The sequence below is a fragment of the Copadichromis virginalis genome, linkage group LG22 (assembly GCF_057382275.1).
Source record: "Copadichromis virginalis isolate Kocher_CV1m ecotype Utaka linkage group LG22, C_Virginalis_male_GT1.1, whole genome shotgun sequence".
Lineage (NCBI taxonomy): Eukaryota > Metazoa > Chordata > Actinopteri > Cichliformes > Cichlidae > Copadichromis > Copadichromis virginalis.
Genome location: NC_140638.1, coordinates 17,582,698 through 17,603,673, shown reverse-complemented (window position 1 = coordinate 17,603,673; position 20,976 = coordinate 17,582,698). Strand labels below are relative to the sequence as shown.

The 20,976-nt window shown below is 43.2% G+C and overlaps 4 protein-coding genes across 8 annotated transcripts in view; 2 read left to right on the top strand and 2 right to left on the bottom strand.

Annotated features, from left to right (window-relative positions):
* The first annotated feature begins 52 nt into the window (after positions 1–52).
* On the top strand, positions 53–2,186 carry acot13 (acyl-CoA thioesterase 13). Its single transcript, XM_085447068.1, has 3 exons — positions 53–145; positions 255–439; positions 1,743–2,186. Exons 1-3 carry the CDS (start codon positions 62–64, stop codon positions 1,900–1,902), a joined length of 429 nt encoding a protein of 142 aa, XP_085303194.1. The 5' UTR covers positions 53–61; the 3' UTR covers positions 1,903–2,186.
* On the bottom strand, positions 2,182–6,162 carry lg22h6orf62 (linkage group 22 C6orf62 homolog). The gene is made up of 5 exons (XM_085447064.1): positions 4,550–6,162; positions 4,278–4,454; positions 4,070–4,195; positions 3,633–3,767; positions 2,182–3,521 (listed from the first exon to the last, which is right to left on the bottom strand). Exons 1-5 carry the CDS (start codon positions 4,676–4,678, stop codon positions 3,396–3,398), a joined length of 693 nt encoding a protein of 230 aa, XP_085303190.1. The 5' UTR covers positions 4,679–6,162; the 3' UTR covers positions 2,182–3,395.
* A 127-nt stretch (positions 6,163–6,289) lies between these two features.
* gmnn (geminin DNA replication inhibitor) lies at positions 6,290–9,951 on the top strand. 2 transcript variants are annotated; one of them, XM_085447066.1, is made up of 7 exons: positions 6,290–6,368; positions 6,707–6,778; positions 7,745–7,837; positions 7,951–8,104; positions 8,191–8,273; positions 8,585–8,695; positions 9,220–9,951. In XM_085447066.1, the coding sequence occupies exons 2-7, from the start codon at positions 6,722–6,724 to the stop codon at positions 9,403–9,405; spliced, it is 684 nt and encodes a 227-aa protein (XP_085303192.1). In that variant the 5' UTR covers positions 6,290–6,368; positions 6,707–6,721; the 3' UTR covers positions 9,406–9,951. The 2 variants fall into 2 exon arrangements, with proteins under 2 accessions (XP_085303192.1, XP_085303193.1); XM_085447067.1 differs by having other exon boundaries at positions 6,293–6,378.
* A 1,688-nt stretch (positions 9,952–11,639) lies between these two features.
* Positions 11,640–20,976, bottom strand: part of ripor2 (RHO family interacting cell polarization regulator 2) — a 69,101-nt gene continuing 59,764 nt past the window's right edge. For 3 of the 4 annotated variants that reach the window (XM_085445235.1, XM_085445234.1, XM_085445236.1), the window contains exons 8-23: positions 20,554–20,617; positions 20,162–20,205; positions 19,742–19,867; positions 19,507–19,655; positions 18,779–18,908; positions 18,352–18,498; positions 17,181–17,939; positions 16,855–17,039; positions 16,447–16,609; positions 16,192–16,324; positions 15,808–15,969; positions 15,293–15,466; positions 14,418–14,620; positions 14,250–14,333; positions 14,059–14,149; positions 11,640–13,173 (exon numbers count right to left, since the gene is read on the bottom strand). In XM_085445235.1, coding sequence (XP_085301361.1) covers positions 13,073–13,173; positions 14,059–14,149; positions 14,250–14,333; positions 14,418–14,620; positions 15,293–15,466; positions 15,808–15,969; positions 16,192–16,324; positions 16,447–16,609; positions 16,855–17,039; positions 17,181–17,939; positions 18,352–18,498; positions 18,779–18,908; positions 19,507–19,655; positions 19,742–19,867; positions 20,162–20,205; positions 20,554–20,617 — 2,715 coding nt within the window. In that variant the 3' untranslated portion in view covers positions 11,640–13,072. The remainder of the gene's footprint in view (positions 13,174–14,058; positions 14,150–14,249; positions 14,334–14,417; positions 14,621–15,292; positions 15,467–15,807; positions 15,970–16,191; positions 16,325–16,446; positions 16,610–16,854; positions 17,040–17,180; positions 17,940–18,351; positions 18,499–18,778; positions 18,909–19,506; positions 19,656–19,741; positions 19,868–20,161; positions 20,206–20,553; positions 20,618–20,976) is intronic. The other variant, XM_085445237.1, reaches the window with a different exon arrangement.

Genomic DNA, 20,976 nt, shown 5'->3' with positions numbered 1-20,976 from the left:
AACAGAAGTTTGACATTGGCTGCATGAAAAGGTGTTAAATACACACACCTTGTCGTTAACAATGGCTTCGCTTACTTTAAATTCCTTAAAACATGTAATGAGAGCTATGGTGGATAGCCCAGGCTTCGACAGGGTACTTAGCAAGGTAAATATGGACAGTTTGTGCCAATTAGTTTTTGGTTTAAGCGCAGAAAAAAGCCGGATCGTGTCTGTATTGTTGCGCTGACATAAAAACAACTCTGTGTTTTCTTCAGGTGGACATTTTGTCTGCCAGCCCCGGTAAAGTGGTGTGTGAGATGCGGGTAGAAGAAGAGCACACAAACCGGGGAGGGACGCTGCACGGCGGGCTAACAGCCACACTGGTTGATATCGTCTCCACCATAGCGATCATGCACAGTGAGAGGGGGGCACCGGGGGTCAGCGTGGATATGAATATAACGTGAGTCCATAACTATTGTAAGCCTTTCTGGGAACAGGTTCTACCCCTCAAAACTCTGGCATAAGGCAGATCTGCCTGTAAAAAGTAGCAAGCAGGGTTCAAGGTTCAATTGAAATATGTAAAATGAACCTTCACAGGGTCCTACAACACGGACCCAGCCACCAACCAGACTTGTGCTCGTGTAGGGTTATTTTCATGCAAAAACTAAATATTTTTACTTTTATCTGTCACCTTTTGTACATTATACTATTTTTGTTTTCCTCATAAATGGGTAAATGTGAACACTTAGTCCAAAATTACTTTACTATCTTTATTCCATTTATCTGTGCTCAGGATAGACACCAGTTTGTGGAGTGACCAGGGCTAGGGACAGGTCAGGTTGAGTGGTTTGGAGAGGCTGAGATGGTTTTAGCATTTTCACACAAATATAACAGGCTTGTTCCTTTATGTTTAACACATTAAGTTTTTATTTCTCATCGCTGTGCACCTTCAAACAGCAAACCAATTTGAACCTAAATTAAAGGAATAGTAACACATACAAGACAGTCCTACTGGTGTATCCATCAGCTGGGCTTATCGCACACAAGATGAAAAAGGAAAAAAAAAATTACCTGCGTATCATTTATAGCACTATACTCAGGGGGTTAAGGTGACATTCAGAACTGTGTTTTTTCTTAATAAGCTGTGGTCACTGTATTTCAGCATCTAGCTTAGAACTGCAGAAGAGGAACAAGCATAAAGGGGATGATGCAGAGGGTTGGTGTGATGCTAGGGATAGGATGACATGGAGAAAGATGGCAACTCCTGAAGGGAGCAGCCAGAATAGGAAGAGCTTTGCACTCAGAAATGAGGATATTTAATACCACTTAAACTGTAGTGTTCGGCCTCTCTGTGAGGTCAAAGTCATGAAGAGTGATGAGTCATGACCCCACATTTGAGAGAAAAGTACTTTAAAATATATATACACCGGTAGTTTTTTTCCCCCTTGTTGATTAGAATTTTTATTTGCTTTGGTTTACAGAATTGCCCAGTAAGAAAATGGTCCCTGGCTTGATCCCAGGAGACAAATCCCTTTGGGGTTTCATCCGATGTGTTAATGCAGGGCAGGGAGCAGCCGAAAATAGCTTTATTCACTTATTGCCAAGACTAAAGGATAAATGTTGAAAGTCAGAAATAACATACTCAGCTTAGCGCACTGAGGGTTAAGTTACACCTCACAGGATTAAATTTAACCTCCTGCAGGCTTTCCTAATCTGGCTGATAATTTCCCCGATAAACTACAAAAGCTGTCACTGTGTCATAGGTACATGAACGCTGCCAAGATGGGAGAAGATGTTCTCATCACCGCTCAGGTTCTGAAACAGGGACGGAGTCTGGCGTTTGCCACAGTGGACCTCACCAACAAGGTTACAGGGAAGATCATCGCACAAGGAAGACACACCAAACATCTTGGCAGCAGCTGAAGCTTCTCCACTCTGTATCTGTCTGTAGTGTCAAAGCAAGAGTGACGATGTAAACAGCTTCTCTCTGTCTGTAAATAAGTTTGTAATCAGTACTTCAGTGGTGGGTGTCACAACGCTTGGGCTACGAGCTGCTGGTTACTTGATGCTTATTTCCTGCTGTTAAATATTTGCCAATAACTTAAATTGACACCAGTGGTTATTGTATGATCAGAGCCCCTTGTCATTGAAAGACTGTATCAATGATTTGTGCGCATGCAATAAAAGAAAATGGACAAAGAGTGATGCTTTCAGAATTTGCACTGTATTGGGATATGCTCAGCAGTATTGATTTGAGAACCAACAGAGAAAAAAAACTCCAGAAGTTACACGCCTTACATCCTTTTAAAGTGAACACACTGAATCAACAAGGAGCAAAATTATATGTGCGTAATATTCTTTGACAAGCAAGCCTGCAAAACCCAATTTAATTTGATGAGCATGGTGGCAAATCATCTAACTTTTAGTAGGTCAAATAAAAATAAGAGAATTAGCTTTCAGCAACTTTTGTTAGGTATGTTAAACAATAAATGTCGCCATTTCAGTTACTCACCAACCCACATCCCCAATAAAACAAACATAAAAACATCATTTCAGTAGCTCAATGGAATAGTGCTTGAACAGTGAACATGACCCTCAACGTCTAACCAACTTTGTGTGTATAACACCTTTCAAGTCACTCAAGGTTTTAGCGAAGGCTTGCCTAGCATGTTTCAGAGGAAAGCAAATGACACCAAACCATCTTTGAAAGTCCAGCAAAATAACTAAGGCTGTTTAAAAGAAGCGATACCTACACCATATGATTTGACAGATACTGTTCATCTCATTATCTCTTTGCTTACACGGGTGTTTAAACACCTCTCCACACCTGTCCTTGGTCACAAGACTGCGTAAAGTTGTTCTAGACACCTGCGTGACATTACAAACTTTAACAATCATTTCTTATGACAACAAGGATATAAAACGCGTCCATGTGAGAACCACCATGATGACCTGTGTATTGTTTGTTCCTGTTCTGATGCAACATAAAGAGTTCCTTCAATGACCGGTGCTGTTGACAGTGCAGCTCCAAGAGAACAACCAACCACTCAAAATCAATGTTCGTGCAGGTTCAAATGAACAAAAATAGGTGAGTGAGAAGCAGGGAATGAGGAGGAAGTGGAAAAAAAGGTGAGGGATAAATCCAAAAATGGTAGGGAGAAGAGGGGTGGGGGCACACTGGGAGCATGAGGCAGAAAAAAAATGAAGGATGGGAACTCAATCAGATTCAGGTCAGGGAAGGTAGAACGAGTAGAAACAAAAAAGGAGATCCAAGCATAAGTTCACATCTTAAAGGGAAAAAAGGATGGAGATGAGTACATCAATTTGCTTCTGAAGGCTTAGGCAAGAGGAAGGGAAAAAGGCTTTTTTTTTTCTTTTTCATTCCCCCTCCGTGTGGCTGGGTGGAGCAAGAAGCCTTAATCAGGCATATAAGGGCGGAGGTGATCCTCGATGTCTCCCACACCCCAGCAGGTCAGCTGGTCCTGGGGCAAGTACAGGCAGAGGCTGCACAACTTGAAAACTGTGGCCTTGGTTTTAGGAGTCTGAAAGAATGTGGACAACATTTGTGATAAAGTGTGTTAACAAGACCATTTCAGGGTTTTTTCCTCCTCTTTTTAGGAGAATTACATTTTATTTTCAGCGATGCGACATACCTGTAAGTGCTGTCTATCCATGAAGAGAAATACAGACTGAGTTGGGTTGTTCATGACCATTCCAGCCTTGTCTTTACGACCCAAAGCATGCATGCACTGCTTCTCGTAGTCTCCATGATGAAATTCAAACTTGGCCTGTAAATAAGACAGACTTAAGAACTAAGGACAAAGTTTTGTTATGCAAAGTCTCAGTTTCCCAGACACAGATTAAGCCTAGTCTCAGGCTACAAACTCGCAGTGTTTCGTGTTAGTTGAGGACTGAACTTCATACATATCTGGGAAACTGGCTGCAAAATTGAATTTGCTGATAAGATGCTTTTTTTTTACTATTTAAAATTGCTACACTGTGAAGATGATTTAAAAAAATAGAGTGTACACAAAGATGATATTTTTAACTTTCTATAGTTCTGACCAAACCTAAGGTGATAAGGACTGACCTGAACAGGCCTAAAGGGTTCATCATCGGCCCCCTTCCATCTGGAGAACAGCAGACAGACGATCTTCTCAATATCGTTGCGTGGCCATAGGATAAAATCCATTTCCTGAGTGCAGCCTATCACATCCTGTAAAAACACAGACAGCTAACATGACACAAAATGTTTACTTTTCCATACACTCCCCCTTTCAAATGGTATTGTGTCTCACCCTTCGCATTGACTGGTATCGGGGCGCGTGTAGTTGCACAACGTCTTTTTGCAGGAGCTCTATTGAACTCTCGAGAGAGTAGCTGGAATCGCGCACACCTCGTAGGATATTTTCTTCATAGTTGTTGGTCATCACTGGCACAACTTCGGCTACCTCAAAAAGTGCTGACTTCTTCTTCTGTAATGAAAAAAATTGGAGGGGGGATATTTTAAGGCATTGCTTTGGTTGTACAATGAGGAACAAACATGAGTGGATCTGTAGTGCTGGCAAACCTTTTCTTTGAAAACGAAGGCTATATAAATCTTGAAGTCAAACTGATCAGCCAAAGATTCCCTTTTCTTCCGAAGTTGAGCTCGAAGTCGATTTCGTGTTTGATTTCTGCGTGAAGTTGGGTCCCCCATGGTTGGAATTCGATGGTAGTGTCTTCTCCTCTTCTGCAGTATATTTTGGCTAAACTCTCTACTTTCTGTTTGATAAAGGATGGAGCTGGCTACCCTTTGCAGAAACAACGCATCAAAACTCTAGGCTAAATCCTCAGTATACCAACTACGAACTTAAAAGGTCATAAAAATCTTAAACAAAACTAAGTCATTTCGATTGTTTTGTTAAAAAAAGGGCAGTGTTGAGGAGGGGGGGAATGGTCGACAAGCTAAGACTACATCTCCTTTATGCTTGATCAGAAATCCATGTTTTAAGACATGACTTTCAAGGACCGTGAGCTTCGTTTTTCAACCTGCCATGGAGGGATTACAACAAAGATTTTAATTAAAACAGCAACTCAAATGACTCAACTTTTCCCTCCTATAGATGGTACTGAAATCAGCAGAAAGCGCTGCTGCAAAAACCCATATCGCTAGTTTTCTGCAATTGAGATTGTGGACTACAGCAAGCAGACAAATATTCTATCGTTTGGGTCATTTCAAAGTCCCTCATCCATGGCTGTCTTTTTGCTTCCGTGCAGACACTGTTATGTGCGTGTTATAGACGGACTGGGGATACAGACGAAGATGGCAGGTAAACACAGATGCCAGGAGATATTGGCACCGGGTAACATCGAAGACTACTGCGAAAGTAACTTGACATTTCCGTGACTTTTACTGCCACTCATTTGGCCCAGAGCCTGTGTCGTTGCTGCCACTGCCGATAGTCATGATGTGGGCGTATTTTTAGCACACTAGCTAAGGTGAGCTAGCAGGCTAATCTAGGCATTCACTTCCGACACTAACTAGTAGTGAGCCAGCGATATAGCTACATCTTATCATCTGACTGATTGGCTTAATTGAGGCCTATGTGTGATCACCTAGCTTAGCGTACAGTCATCTTTAAACGCGTTTACATTTCCCCCACCTCCTCGGCTCAATGTGACTGCCAGTGCTGTTTGAGGCTAAGAAACCAGCGGGCTTCACTCACTAACCGTTTACACCATTTTCGCTAAATGTAATGCGCTTCAGTCGTGCCTTGTTAACTACTTCATCGACAAAAAAAACAGAATCAGCCCAGGGGAATCAATTATAACCAATCAACGACAGCAGTTGAATGGCGAAATAATTGTTAGCTAAACAAAAAAAATCAACCCCCCGCTTTCCACGTCTGAAGTTTCGAGGTGTTTGCTGCGCTTGTTTTCTTTCTCTCCTTTTCTTCAGTCGTCACAACCTCCGGCTCGCCCTGCCGCATGCCATGTCAAGATAAATCGACAATCCAGCTCAAGTCCTCCGTTCTTTCAGTCGACATGTGGAGTTTTCTGTCTCCCGGCGGGCCCATATTTAACGACGTGTCGTCCAACGTTTTTTCCGTTTGGTTTCTTTGTTTGCGTGTTTTTTTTAGGTAGCTAATAATGGCACATACAAGCTAGACGGTCTACAGCCTCCCCCAAAATGGCTGCACAGTCAACTACAAAGATATGACGTGCCTTGACATGTGACCGCACGAGGGGAAAAAAAACAACGGTGCAAAAAAAATAATTCTTTGTGAGCATGCGCCTCACTGGCCTCTTGCTCACGTGACGGAGTGGGCGTATTTAAGCCTCTGGCGCGGGAGTATCGGAGAAGAGTCGAGCGAACGGGAAACCGAGGTTAAGAAAAAGCAGGCAGGGTAAGTTCTGGTAATGTTTTTAATTAATTAATTAATTAATTTTTTTTATCTACAGTTATATCACATTAAGTATAGTTCACGTCGGCTAATTTGCCTTCTTTAAACGTGGCTGATTGGTTTTCCTTAAGATCCAGCTGACTCGAGGCCTTCTTACCATGGCTTATTTTAAAAGTGGGGAAACTTAGACCATATGATCCTTTCCTTATAGAGTAGCGTTTCTAAGTGGGTAGAATCACTAGTCAATGGTAAGCTAGACAGCTAGAGGTTTAATTTTTTTTTAAATATAATTTTTGCTAATTAAAAATCAAGTTCTTTGTCTACTACTTGTCCTGGCTCAGGTTTCGAGAAAAAAAATGAACGTCAGTGGAAAAGTAAAGCAGAGCCACCAGAAGTCCAATGAGAACATAAAGGTAAGTACAAAGACTTTTAAGTTGTTTCGTCATTTTGTCTTTCAAGTGTAAACATTGGTGGTAATTATTTCCCTAGTAGTGCTCAAATATCTCCTATACTACCTTTCTTGGGTGACTGGTATCATTTTAGAGAGCTTCTCATGAAATTCTTATTTTTTTCGGGTGAGGGTCAGTATTTTTATTTAAACTCAAACCAAAAACTTCCATGTAAATATAGAAGGCCAAGATTGCCTCTTCCATTTATTGTTGTCTTAATTCTTTTATATTAACATGTATAATCCAGCTGCAGCAGTCTCTGGACATGTAGTCTCAACAGAACAAAGCCATCTACTGTAAGTGGCTTGAAGGTCAGTCCTAAAGGACACTTCAGGGTTGGGTTGTGTGGAAAGGCACTTAAATGTGGTATTTCCTGTAAAGTGGTATTTAAATTCGTCATATTGCTGAGCAGCTCGGTGTCTTATTGCTTACACTTAAACAAAATTACATTTGTTTTGGTTTCTACTTTGCTGTTCCTTAAGGAAAAGGCCCACTCACAACTTAATCACCCATTATACAAAACACCCCAGCAGTCTTGTGAAGCTGTGGCCAAACATTAACAAATTATGTTTTCTGGCTGCTCTGTAACGATCATTGGAGAGACTTTCCCACGGCTGTTAAGAATTTGTGCCCTACCCGCGCTTTGCACATCTGTAGGTCTGTTGCACATGGCATTGCTGTTGTGGCACCTCACTTATGCCCTTTCTCCTGGTGACAGTGTAACTAAAGTAAAGCTTGTGAAGTGATGCTAATCCTTGCTGAATAGAAGCTTTGAGAATGAGAACATGGGTTCTGCTACTTTCCCATGTGATTCAATCTTTAGTTTCTAAAGGCTAATCAGGGGGAGGGGGAGTCTACCTTCTGTTTTGTTAGCATGTTGTAATCTAATCAGATATACAGTAACGGTTACTTGTGTTGGATGCCTTTCAGAGCCTTCTCACACCTTCTCAAAAGACTATGGGACCTGCCAGGCAAACCCTGCAAGTTCGTCAGGTTAACTCAGACCTGGGGAGGTCAGCTAAGGTTTGTAGTAGCTGTCCAAATTGGCTTGCATAAGATTAAGACTTGTAGATGTTGAATCACTCATGAAAATTGCATCTTTCGAGCCTAAATTTTGGAAATGATTTGTTTTTTAGGCCGGAAAGGTTGGTCCAAAGCGGAAGAATTGGACAGCTGAGCAAATCAGAGGATCAAAGAGGGTCAAGATGGAAGTCAAATCCACTCAAACAGAAGCAGCTGATGGGTTAATAGATGGCATGTCCAAAGAAGCATATGAGCTCATGGTCAAAGGTAGAGAAGGCAGCACGGTGCGCTAGATGGTCACAAATTTTCACTTTATCTCAAACTCTGATCTAAACCCTCTGCTGCTGTTGTAGAAACTCCACCTTCCACCTACTGGAAAGAGGTAGCAGAGGAGCGACGGAAAGCACTGTACAATGTTCTACAGGAGAATGAGAAGGTGAGTTAATCACTGAGATTCTGCTAATGTTTAGCTGCAAACTGAGCTGTTCCCACGCTCCCACTGACACACTTGACCTTTGGCTACTGACCAGCTGGCACTTGAGTAGCTCTGAAGCTCACTGAATTCTCCTCTATATAAAAGGTGCTGATGCTGGCATTTTTCTGCATTCACTACTTCACGATTCCTGTAACTCCTAAATTGTTTGGCTAGATTGCCTGTACAGTGTATTAACGTGAAGCAGTTTTCTGGTTTAGACCTTCCATGTGTAGGAGGTTGTCTTAACTTTGTGTTTGCATTTGTTGTTTCAGCTCCACAAAAGCATAGAGGCCAGAGATGAGCAGCTAACGAAGCTTCAGAGTGAAAATGAAGAGCTGCAGGAGCTCGCTCAACATGTCCAGTACATGGCTGACATGATTGAGGTAAGTATTAAAATTTGACTGCACATTGAGTTGTGGCGAAAAACTATATGTTAATCTTATCAGTTGTGTACCAACATTACTGTGGACAGTTTTGAGAAAGTGGAACTGGAGGGATGCACCAGGAAGCTTAAAATGTATGGCTAAACAAACTTTAAACAGATTGGAGTTCAGTTTATTGGTGCAGCCTCAACCGTTTCAGTGTCTTCTTTTTTCCACTCGGGGAAAATAAACTGCCCATCCTGTCTAGAGATGCTTTGCATAATTAAATCTTAACACTATATGCGTCTGATCAAGTTTTACAAATCTGGCTACTTGCTGCAGCATTGCAATTACAATTTTGGACTCATTCTGTTTAATCAGTGGGCACAAAGTAGTAACTTGGTGGTAAAAATTTCAGCCTTTTGAGCTAAACCCAAATTCCCTGAGCAGAGTACTTAACCAGGTGGAGAGCTGCATGGATAAACTGGACAGGACTGCACAGATGGGTCTGTTGGTAAATTAAACTTGGTGTACTCTCTTTTTAGAGACTGACTGGGAAATCTCCTGACAATCTGGATGAGCTCAGAGGGATTGCCTTTGATGAAGATGAGGCTGAACATGAAGGCGACGACTTGGCAGATCAGAGTGAAAACGATCCAGACTACAGTTACGGCTCTGCAGAAGAGCTATCGGATGATGAAGAACCAGGACCCTCAGGACTCCAGAACTAATACTGCATGACTGAGTAAGCTTTGACTGCAACGAGTACTTCGTTTGAAGGAGATGAGCTTTAAAGATGTGTATGTACTCTAAATTCAGCCTGCAATTTTTATTTTTTTTTAAATATATTTTTCATCATTGCTCAAGTTTAAGGGTCTTAAGAAACTAAGCCAGTGAAGGTTTCCTTTAACAGAAGACCCCTTGATGTGTCATAGTAAGAAAAGTACAGATGTGAACTAAGCTGCTGGAACCTGAAAGACTTCCATGTCAGGGTGTCCACAACCATTAGTCTAAAAGAAGTTTACCTTGGCCAGGTGAAACTAAAATGCTTGTCCAACGTGCTTCTTTTGGCACTTGATTTGTCTTGTGGCTCCTGTTGAGCGACAGTGTTTACAAATTTTACTTGAACACCTGTTTTTCCCTGTTGTGATAAGTTAAATGTGCACTGTTGGTCAGTTATTTACTGCCAGATGTGGCAAAGAGCATGGCCCTGAAATGTTGCATTCACTGTAAAATTTTGAAGTTGGTGTAAATAAACTTTATATTTTAAATCTTGACACTTATTGAAGCTTGTAGTTCTTGCTGAACCTAAAGGGTGAAGTTGCTACAGAAATGAGAAAATTATAAATGGGTATGCTGGGGGGGGTGAAGACTCCAGTCGGTCCACTTGGTGGTGTTGGGATAAATCTTGAACTTTTATCTGTATTTTGAGAAGCGTTGCAGCTTTTCTCACTGATAAAGACCTCCTCGATAGCCTGTCATACTACAGCAAAGTGACACACAACTGACCTCAACTAGAGATGTCTTTGTTACTGTGCTATGGAAGGAAAAACTGACTTGCACTGGTGCTCCGGCCCATTTAGGATCAGAATATGCTGTATGTGGCTCACAATGTAAAATGAGTTTGACATCGCTGGCTTAGGCTGTCCCATATGGAAAAGAAATGGTAAACTTATGTGATTACTCATGAAAGTGGCCACGTTCTCATTACTTTCATATATTGTTTTAGTAAGTATCCAAAACATACAAGTTTCATTATATAATTTTTCAAGGGATCTTATGTTTTCACTCATGCTTTTCATACAAGTTTCACACAAGACAGATACAAACTTTATAAGATTTATCTTTTCCATATGGGGTGTCAAATCTACACTCAACTTTTTTTTTTTTTTTTTGGTGTGTTAAGCTTGTATGCCCACTTTTCCGTATATAAAATCTAGCTGCTGTGTAGTTGTAACAGTCCGATTACGTATGGATTTGCATATACTAATTAGTATTAATTTAAAACGGCAGTAGGACTTAAAAAAAACAAAACATTCTATTTAAGACTGAATGGGCTCCAGCCCCCTCACGACCCTGACAAGGATAAGCAGAAGAGAATGGATGGACTCCGTGTGGGGAAAGAAATCCAGTTTTTAATTATGCAAAAATAAACTTTATTGCAACTTCTTGATGAGCAGAGGAACCACGACGGAGAAGAGCAGTGTGCAACCACATGAATCAGTACTGAAGCTATTGACCAAGAAGATGGATGAAGTTCAGTTTCAGCAGTTATTAAAACCTAAATTAAACGTGCACATTTCGCCACCTTGTATTATATACGGTGCTAAGGAACTGAACAGTCCACCAATTAACTTGTTAAACAGGTCAACAGCGATTTTGTGAAGAGAGAAAATTAAACACAGTGAGTTACTGGACCAAAATACTGTAATGCTGTTCACATCTCGAAAAGGAATTTAAATTTGGACCACGTTTTGCAAAAGGCTGCATGAAAGTAAAAAAACAACTTTTAGTATCAACTTCACGCATTTACAGATTATATTACAAAAAGAATACCTTTCATAAAAATACTAACCGCTTGCTTTTTAATATGGCTTTTGGATTGTGCAGTTACAACCAGATGTAACAAGATCCTCATATTACGGGTTTGCCTTTTTTTCCTTTTTGTGCTTCCAAAGATAAGTTTGAGGGTTCTGGTCCAAATGTACACGCTGTATTGAAAATACATTCTCCTGGATGAGCTCTTATTAAAAGACCGTTTTAAAATCCCAAGATTTTTCCTTTGGTTATAGTAAATCTACTTAATAAAGTAACATCTCTATCATATAAATGCCCCGTTAGTTTGGGGACCTTTTAGGGAAAACAAAATCTATAATTACTATTAGCAAATCTTAATATTCTCCAAAATAACAATCTAATATAATTAAATTGAAAATAAACTCCAATTATAATCAAACACGAGTCGTATGGTAAAAACACAGAGGCCTTTTTAAACAAAAGACATTAATTCAAATACCAGACCTGAAAGTAGAGCATAAATATACAATCATTTACATAACAATGTGGTCTGCTCTAATACAAAATAACTTGACAGAATATTAGAATAACAAGGAGTAAATAATAAATATATGACATGTGAGCTTCTAAGTTTTGTCACTGTGCAGCAGCACCAGACTCAGTAGTACAGTTACAATGAGAAAAGCTGGAGATAGATGCCTCCCCTGGGTCAGTGTTCCCATTAAACCGTTCGCATGGAGCAGACCCAAAGTGTGGCAGAAAAGGCCAAAAGCTTAATGTCTTATCCTGCTATCAGCTCGCGTGCTGCCTCAACTGATCCTCTCTGCACAACTGCCAAGAAAGTGCATTCTCATGAGGTCCTCTGCCTAGTTTATTGCCCTCGACTGGCTCCTGACCTTGTAGGAAAAACAAACAAAACATACATTTACAAAGAGTATTTGTGTAATGTGCCAGCTCAGCCACAACGAGGCTCAAAAGGTCAAAAGCTGACGATATCAAATGGGCTTCACGTGTCAGCCAGGTGCAAAAAAAAGGAAAAAAAAAAAAAAAATCACATATGTACAGAAAAAATTGCACTTGTTAAACTGCAAGTAGGAGAAATCTCAGACGCAAACTGCTGCGTGAGTGAACACTGGGCACTGTGCTAAACCCCCGTCTCCCCTGGACCGCTGTGACCTCATCTTATTAATGTTCCTCCCTGCCAAAAAACACACAGGTCTTTCAACCACACGAGGATCCCTGAAAATTACGTCTTGAACACAACCACGTGTATCACGTGTAAACTAAGCCGTATTTACACGCCTTACAACAGTGCAGGTCTTCCGAAAGCGTCAGAAAGCACTTCTAATCTAGGTGAACGCATGTTAACAGTGATTATACAAAGATCATAGTATATTGCGTGGTACAATAAATCTGTAAAACTTGAGATTATTCAGAGAGTGCGTGAGACGGGTGTTCTCGGAAGCCTTTTTGACAGGAGGGTGAAGACCCGGTGCTTGATTTCCACAGTCTTTGGAGCAGCTCTCAGCCGCTTTGTGTCCAGTCAAAATTTGTGCTTTTCAATTCAACTTAACGTGACCGGTGTGTGCCTGGCTCAGACAGCAGGATGAGGAGGAGGAGTGTAAGCGTGCGTCAGGAGGGGTCTAGGTTGTGTGTCCTTGTGGTTAAGACAACTTGTTTGGTGTTACTTCCTTTCAGGAGGCAGTGAGTAACAGTGATTAACTGCAGTTTAAGTGAAAACGTTTGTTGTTGCTAGAAAGCAGATCGATGAACAGATTAGTCGTTAACGGCCCTGTGAGGTGTGCTGTGTGGGTTGAGCTAAGGAGGCAAGTGCTGTCCTCGGAGGTCCGGGTGCAGTCCTTTTATCTTTTCAGTGATGGCTCAGAAGGCAGTGGTGACGGTGTTTCCTCGCCGTGTGCCCAGACGGATCATCTCCCCCGGCACAGTGTCCAGCTGCTCGTACGCCAGGCGCCCCTCCTCACCTGCAAGCAGCAAAAAGAGATTATTAGAAATAATGTGTCCATAGTCACCTTTCACATAACTACTGAAGGGGAGAACGGGGAAAAGCTACAATTTACTGATGGTACACAAACGCCTCATGCGCAGTTAGTTAAAAAGTGAATGTTTTGCAGAGAGGACAGCTTTACAGATACATTCACTAAGTGTGTGTGGGACTGTCACAGATTGTCTAACTTTCACAAAGACTGTTTCACACAATGTTCACTGAAATGGCATCAAACTCGGCGCTGAACTTACTGGTGTCTCCAGCAAGATGCCTGCATATTTTGCTGGGAATCGGGTAAAACTGGTTGACAAGGGTTAAGAATGAAACTTTGGACGAAGGCCAGAAGGAGCAACAGAATCTTCTAAAAATATTAGTGAGAATAAATCACTTGGCAAATGAAAGGTCGCTGGTTTGAATTTGCGTCAGGAAGGGCTTTGCCAAACCAAACGTGCAGCGTTGCCTGCTGAGGCGATCTCTTGTGGTGAAGGAGCAGCTAAAAGTAGCTTCTGTTAGTAATGACCACCTACTTCTCAGATGGCAGTATTCGTATCCCCACAATCAAGATTATGGCAGAAAGAAGGCAACGGAAGGACGTAACAAATTGACAAAAGAAAATATAAGAATCTGCATGCTGAGTTAAAACCCTCGGCGTTTGAGAAAAGTTGCCTTCAATGTAAGATTTTAAAGCGTCTGCAGAGAAAGTGTTGAAGCTCAAACATCTGCCCCAGAAAACAAGCAAGAGAAAACGTGTTTTTCTTGGAATTTACCGTCAACACTGCAATTAAACACATCTTAATAGCACTATAGTGTGTAAATGACCTCATGGCAGTTGTGTATAAAATGCAGTGGATTTGTTACGCACCGAACGTGAGCAGGGTTTCTATGGCCACGTGACGCAGCTCTTCGTCGGCTGAATCGCACAGCGCTACCACTGCTCTGATGCTCTCGACTGCCTGCGCACACAAACAAGATAAAAATGTAAAAATCCAAAGGACATGTTTCTCTTTATTGCATAAAACTGCTGTTTGCACAGTTTAGTAAACAACTACTGACCTCCAGACAGCTGAGAGCTGAGCAGGCTGCCCTCTGACTCTGCACTCCAGCCTCCGACAGTGCCTGGGTGTAGCACTCCACTGCCTGCAGACACACAAACAACCATTAAAAATGTGGCTCAAAAAGCAGAAATGGTGCGCCTACCGTTTTCTCTTGAGCATTACTCACCCTGGTCCTGAAGTGCTTGTTTGACGCTCCAGAAGAGAGGTAGTCGGCGGCTGCCTTGTTGACCTGAGGGTCCTCTGCAGTGAGGAGGGATGCCAGGGCCCTTAGGGTTCTGCTTCCAGGCCAGAGAGATGACAAAGGCACCTCCTCCAGTTCTGCGAGACAGCGAGGATAGTCTCCGCTGCACAGGACCTCTGCAAACACCTCTGAGGAGGAAGCCAACGCAGACACACGCAGATTAAACCAAGGATAGGGCCAGCTGTAACACTCACAGGCCTCATCTACACACAAACTTCCTTTCTACTAAACCCTGATTAGAGGTGAGGTGATCGATCCAGATACATCGATGCAAACGCTGGTATTACTATTGGATTGATACTAGCATGATAGCATCAATACTGTTGGCAGTCACGTCAATTTTATTTATAGCCTATAGCACATTTAAACAACAGAAACTGACCCAGAGTGCTTTAGAGACTGGCACATTTACATTACATTAAAAAAAACAAAAGGAAAAAAAACACACAGCTTCAAAACACACGAAAAGCTGAAAGCTGCGTTTTTCTGTGTTAACTAATTATTGTGGAAAGCAAAGGTCACAGTGATTTAGCTCAGAATTTGCAAATTGCTGATGATTCATCTCATAAATCATGAAACGCTGCTCTTCCCCAAGTTGTGGATAAAGCATCAAAATGTTAGCTCTAATATTTGGATTAACTTGGAGAAATCTTGGACTTGCACAGGTGGCCGTATATGCCACGTAGCACAAAATATCCTAATTTTGCGACTTAGGTTAAGAAAATAATTCGATTATTACAGGACGCAGCCAACAACAGAGGAATTCGTGTCATGATGTAAGCATCACAGCTTTTGCGCACCCTCTCTGGCCAGGTGTAGCAGGTGCGTCTCCATGTCCTGGACTTCATGTTGTAAGATGTAGCTGTAGAACTGAAACACAGTCAGGACGTCCTGAGAGAGCGCAGCAGCGGGAGCACTCTGTGCCGCCAGCAAGTCGCTCCTGTCCACCATCTCACCCACTACCATGCTAATCGCTGGAGAGGAGAGAAGAGATCGGTGCATTGTTCCAAGATAACGGCATAACATTATTTAGTTTCAGCTATACAACAAAAACCAAAGAAAACAAAATCACAATGCCGTGTTCACACAGCCTGCAGTCACAGTTTACCTCATAACATAAAGCAGTTTGTTTCTATCCATTTTCATCAGCTGCATTATATTCTCAGTTAAATGCAGATGTCTCGTTTCCCCCTCAGGAGCACATTAAAACCTGTTTACACCCTGAATACGTGAGTCAGTTGAAGCCCTGACTGAAGATGAAATTTTAAGTATAACCCGTGGTCTGTTTGCAGAAACAAAGAAGGGACGAGCGAACCTGTATCGGCGCCGTGTGGGCGGTTCTCCTGCAGCACCGCCGTGTAGCGCTGATTCATGTGTTTGAACACTCTGTCCAGCGTGGTGTGGAAAAGTCCCTCAGAGCCGCTGCACTCTGACCACAGAGTCATCAGCTGGGGGCGCTCCACGAGGCCCGGGAGGACTGAGGAAAACAGGGCAGAGCACGAGGTCAGACCACAAACCCTCAAACCTCCTTCATGCACCGTAACGATTTGTTTTTCTGCTTTAAAGTATAAGATGTATGTTGCTGTTTGGGATAAGTTTCCAGATTATGCAAAAACTACAGAGCCAACCTTGGAGGGGTGAAGCATGAGAAAAGAAAGGAAAAATGGAGGAAATCTGGTCTACGTGTTTAGATACCCACCATCAGCAGCAGATGTTATTGCTCCCAGTTTGTCCACGCTGATCTCTGCTAACTCCTCTAGCAGCTGGGTCTGTCCTGACAATTTAAGGAGGACACTGCGACGCTGCCAGACACTGACCCCACTGGTCAACATCTGCCATGTTACCAAGAAAAAATGAAAACATGTCAGATGCTAAAATTTCCAGAAGGTAGCTGGTGTTTTACTTAAGCAGGATGAATGGTAATTATGATATCAACTATCAGAAGGAGCTCTACCTGTATGAGGTGAATGCAGTACTGAAGGTGGATGACAATAGCCACGTCCAGATTCTCATTTCCAGTGGTAAGTGGGAGGGGGCTTCCTGCCACACTGTTGCCCACCCCGGTGTCCTCTGTCAGGGCTTCGCTCAGGTGTCCTCTGGCTTCTGGATGCTGAGCCCTGAGCAGCAACATACAAGAGTCACCACCGAGGGGCAGCGGTAACACACCGACTGTACGTGTAGTGAGTTTGTTTTTAAAGAGTCCAGTCATCCTAAGAATCCTAAGAATTAAACTCTTCATTTGCTGCCAAGCACTTCAAAGTTCTCACAAAAGTTTTGGTATGGGACCTTAAAAAAACCTGCACGTGTATATATAAATAAATGAAACTGTAATGTTTTAGCCAATGCAAAATATTACACTCACCCGATCCTCTCTCCATCTGCATCAAAGATCGGAGACCTCTGTGGGGGAATGCTGATGACGGCGTTATCGTCTCCGGTATCATCGTCGTCAAAGTCAGAGGTGTTGAGGAAGTCAAAGCTCTCCAGGGCACTCTCCACAGTCAGACTGAGGCTAGAGGATCGACTCCTGTGACCCGGGAGACGGCACTGGGGGGAAAAGACAGGATGATGGGCATCCAAAGAGTATAAAGACAAGACAATAAAGTTTAAATGAACCCTAGGATGGCAGTTTCTCTGAAAATTTTAGTGCACAAGAGGTTCTGTAGATGTTAATGAGATGGAGTTTACCTTCAGTAGGTCTTCCAGACGCATCACTTCCTGCTCCAGGTCCTGCAGCTCTCTGCAGCGATGAGTCAGCGACTCTAATCTGGTCAGCAGGCTGTGGATGGCCTCCTCCAGGCTGCTCTCCAGGAAAGCCCTGCTTCCCTCTCCTGCCCAGCTCAGACTTCCCTCACCCTCAGCAGCGCTCCCACTGGGCGGCATCATTTCTGAGGAAGTCAGCCTCTTCACGAGCTGCTTCGTCAGGCTGCCCGCCTCCTCTGTGTCCAGTTCCACAGGTTTCAGCTCATCGGCGTGATCCAGGAAGACATCCTCGGGAGCCACTGCGGACAGCTGTCCATCTGAACACAAGGACGGGGCAGCTGAACCACAGTTGGAGCTAGAATTACGCTGAGACTCTGTGCGCTCCCACTCAGAGTCTTCGGCCGCTTCGGCTTCATCGCTGGCAATGCTGGCACTGTTCCTGCTGCCCCTGCTTCCTCTACTGCCCGTCTCCCCATCCTCCTCATACTCTTCCTCCTCCTCTTCCTCCACTAAATGCTCCTCTGCGATGGAGTCCTCCCTAGTTGGGAAGATTTGCGTAGGTAATGGTTCTGTTTCCGGAGGAGTTACAGTAATCTCAGGGTTGGACTGGCCCGGGGAGTAGGAGCTCAGGGCAGGGCTGGGGCTGGGCGTAGAACCAGACGTATCAGAGAAGGTGAAGGACAGACGCTTGCACTCAGCCACACCGCAGCCGCCGTTCTCGAAGACATCGTCGGGCAGTGTGGACTGAAAATAGAGACCGGAGAATAAATCTGTGCTGCAAACAAGATAAAGGACTGAGATCTGGCTGAAATCAGTGAATGAAGGACAGAAAAGTGCAGAAGAAAGCTCCTCTTGTTTTCCAAGATAGAAAAAGCGACGGCACACTATACTGATACTATACTTGTGATCAGATCTGAACCCAAATTGAATCGAACAGTGAGGTAAATATAAACAGAAAACATAGGAACAGCTTAACGAACATGCAAACAGACGTGCAAAGAGCCACACATGGCGTTCTGTAGTCCTTAAAAAAAAGGGACAAGGTGAACCCAAGTGTGTCCACAAGAGCAGAGAACTACATCCCCATCATGTCAGTGGGGGTAAGAGGGCACACAGAGTCGGGTTAGGAGGGTCACAGGGGCCACAACACACTCACATAAACCTCCAGACTGGATTTGGGCCTTGGCCGCAGTGAGGCCAGGTCACCAAACGAACGACTGCGCCTTAGCTTCTCTAGCAGGGTGTCTCGGAGCATGTGCAGGAAGGAGAAGCGCTGGCGCTCCACGGGGTAGGGCTGCCACTTCTTTACACAGTAAAGGCAGGGAAATAAGACAGGGTGTTGGGTATTTGAGGGCAGGTGGGTGAAATGTAGGATATACAAGATGGGGGCAGAGTGTGGGTATAATGGGAATATACAAAGAAAAGGAGGGAAACGGGCGAGGGTTAGTTTAAGGGTGGTGCCTGCACGGCTTAAGCATCAACTGGAAAAAATAACATGGGGCATGATTTACATCACGGTGCAGACAGTGCATGGGTTAGTGTGTTATGGATCACAGAATATGCTAACAACTTGCTTGACTCACAAAAAAGGAGGTGTCCTGGAAGGTGGGGGTCTCCGGTGTGCCCTGGCTGTAGACGGACACTCGTCTCTGGAGAGCTGCAGCTTTGCTCACATTGCCAGACGACAGAGTCAGGTCCTCCACGTCGAAGGGGCTGGAGAGGAGGATAAAAAAAGACAAAGCTCTTAATGACACTGCTTACATTTGGTTTCAAAAACCTACAAATGGGCAGCCCTAAAAATGTGGTGTAAACAACCACAAAGATTCACTGTGATGCAGTCACTCAAGCCACTTCCTGAGGTGGTCTGTTGCAGTGTAAACAACAATATTTCATGATGGGTTTTCAACATGGGCTGGTAAAAACATCATTGATGAGGTGCTCCTTTTTGAAAATCAGTACTGAAACATTTGGTGCTGGCACTGGAGCTGTGTTTGGAGACCTCTGACCACAGGTGTGCACAGCAAGGCATCTCGGTTGTGTAAAAACAAAGTATGAAGTGGGTGTTACTATGATGTTTCACCAGCAGATGGCAGGACCCCACAAGGCATGCAGACCCCGACTTTAATGCTGTGACACTAACAACTGTTGTAGATGCTCCAAACATATGGCCGGTCCAGCAACAAGACTAAAATAGTTCTGGACTACCTCTGAACAATCCTGCTACCCAGCAGTGATACCATCTGGCAGCTGCCAACTCATTATGTACCCTAATTCGTGCAACACCGGTTAGATTCAGCGAGCTTCTACTTACTACCATGTGACTTCCAGGTTGAGTTTGATGGTCCCGAGGTCGTTGACGTCCACAGCCACCACCTGAGGCACGGCAGTGAATAGCTCCTTGGTCTCACAGATGACGCTGCCCACCAGCATGTGTGTGGCCAAACCCTTCAGCTCCGTCACCTGATGGGCACAAACTTATGTTTGTTTCTCATTTCAGTGCCACAGCGCAACGTGTTAGACACGAGGCTATCTGGGTTTGTACAGACCTTGATGTTAATAAGGTCAGTAATGAGGGGCATGAAGACCATCTCGTCTCCATCCCAGCTTTGCCTGGAGTTTACTTCAATCCTCCCCTTCAGCTTCCACCGCTGGCGACCGTAACGCATGAAGATCTAAAGGAAGGAGCAAAAAAAAAAATTTAACCACATAACTTTATAATGGCTGAACTAATAAGCTAATTTTTTTTAACTGCTCACTGTTTGTCTCACTAAACCAACCAGCTAAGTGCTAACTTTGGAGCTGGGTGGAGTGTACAGTGGTGTTTCACTGAAAGATGGCCAAAGCTGTTGCTACATAAATATCATTACAGCGGTTTCCAGCTGAAAGAGTCACTTGTGTCTATCTGTCTCAATCCTGTTAAAAGTAGACCCAAGAGTCAGCAGTTAGGGCAAAGAAAATAAACTTGCCTCATATTGGTCTCCAGGACAGAGTCGAGCAAATCCTGCCAAACCTGTCAGATAGAAGTGACAGATATTTATATTATGCACAAAGAGGAGAGAAAAAAAACCCCATCATTTTGGGGGGGGGGGGGTTACAATGAGTTAAGCAACGTTAGCTCACTTTCTTATTCAGAATGAATTATTGCACAATGAAACAAGCTGCTTTTAACTGTCAAGCATATTTTTGTCATGACTTTTCAGGGATTCAGGGTTTCTAACTTGGTCCATGAGTGAGAAATCTTAGGATTTTTGCTCCAATGAATATAAAATCATCACCAAAACATCTGGATTCTAAATAATCCCAGTGTGTAAATGACTAAACTTGCATTAACTTCTCATGTAAATCATTCACGTCCTACCTTTCATTTTGATATGAAACTCCCCGAGCAGGTTCTCCAGTTCGCTCTCAAATGCGCTCATGTTCTGGAGGACGGAACGAGAGAGATAAGACTCATCACACAAACGGCCCTCACAAAAACGAGAACAACAACAGTAATCAAGTTATCTCTGCAGGCTCTGACAAAGCCGGTCAACACCAAACTACAGAGGAGACGGGAGGGCGGGTCTAAGCCCTCGGCACAGGTGGCGACAGGTGCGCTTGTTATTGGGATTTAAAGGTAAGTATCTGGCTTTGCAGGTTAGTGTTTACAAATCCCTGTAAGCAGTAATCTGTATCATATACTTAGAGTGGGTGCTGTCAGACGTGACTACGTTTAATGCGCCCTGTTCTGCGTTTATATATAATCTGCAAATATCTCTGTTTAAATGTCATAATAATTATT

What these genes read in the sequence shown, in the direction of transcription:
- acot13 (XM_085447068.1), top strand. Translation starts at nt 62, where the DNA reads ATGGCTTCGCTTACTTTAAATTCCTTAAAACATGTAATGAGAGCTATG. An exon ending in TCGACAGGGTACTTAGCAAG is followed by an intron (nt 146 to 254) that starts GTAAATATGGAC and finishes TGTTTTCTTCAG; the next exon opens with GTGGACATTTTGTCTGCCAG. An exon ending in AGCGTGGATATGAATATAAC is followed by an intron (nt 440 to 1,742) that starts GTGAGTCCATAA and finishes ACTGTGTCATAG; the next exon opens with GTACATGAACGCTGCCAAGA.
- lg22h6orf62 (XM_085447064.1), bottom strand. Translation starts at nt 4,678, where the DNA reads ATGGGGGACCCAACTTCACGCAGAAATCAAACACGAAATCGACTTCGA. An exon ending in CCTTCGTTTTCAAAGAAAAG is followed by an intron (nt 4,455 to 4,549) that starts GTTTGCCAGCAC and finishes TTTTCATTACAG; the next exon opens with AAGAAGAAGTCAGCACTTTT. An exon ending in AACCCTTTAGGCCTGTTCAG is followed by an intron (nt 3,768 to 4,069) that starts GTCAGTCCTTAT and finishes TCTTATTTACAG; the next exon opens with GCCAAGTTTGAATTTCATCA.
- gmnn (XM_085447066.1), top strand. Translation starts at nt 6,722, where the DNA reads ATGAACGTCAGTGGAAAAGTAAAGCAGAGCCACCAGAAGTCCAATGAG. An exon ending in AGTCCAATGAGAACATAAAG is followed by an intron (nt 6,779 to 7,744) that starts GTAAGTACAAAG and finishes GATGCCTTTCAG; the next exon opens with AGCCTTCTCACACCTTCTCA. An exon ending in ACCTGGGGAGGTCAGCTAAG is followed by an intron (nt 7,838 to 7,950) that starts GTTTGTAGTAGC and finishes TTTGTTTTTTAG; the next exon opens with GCCGGAAAGGTTGGTCCAAA.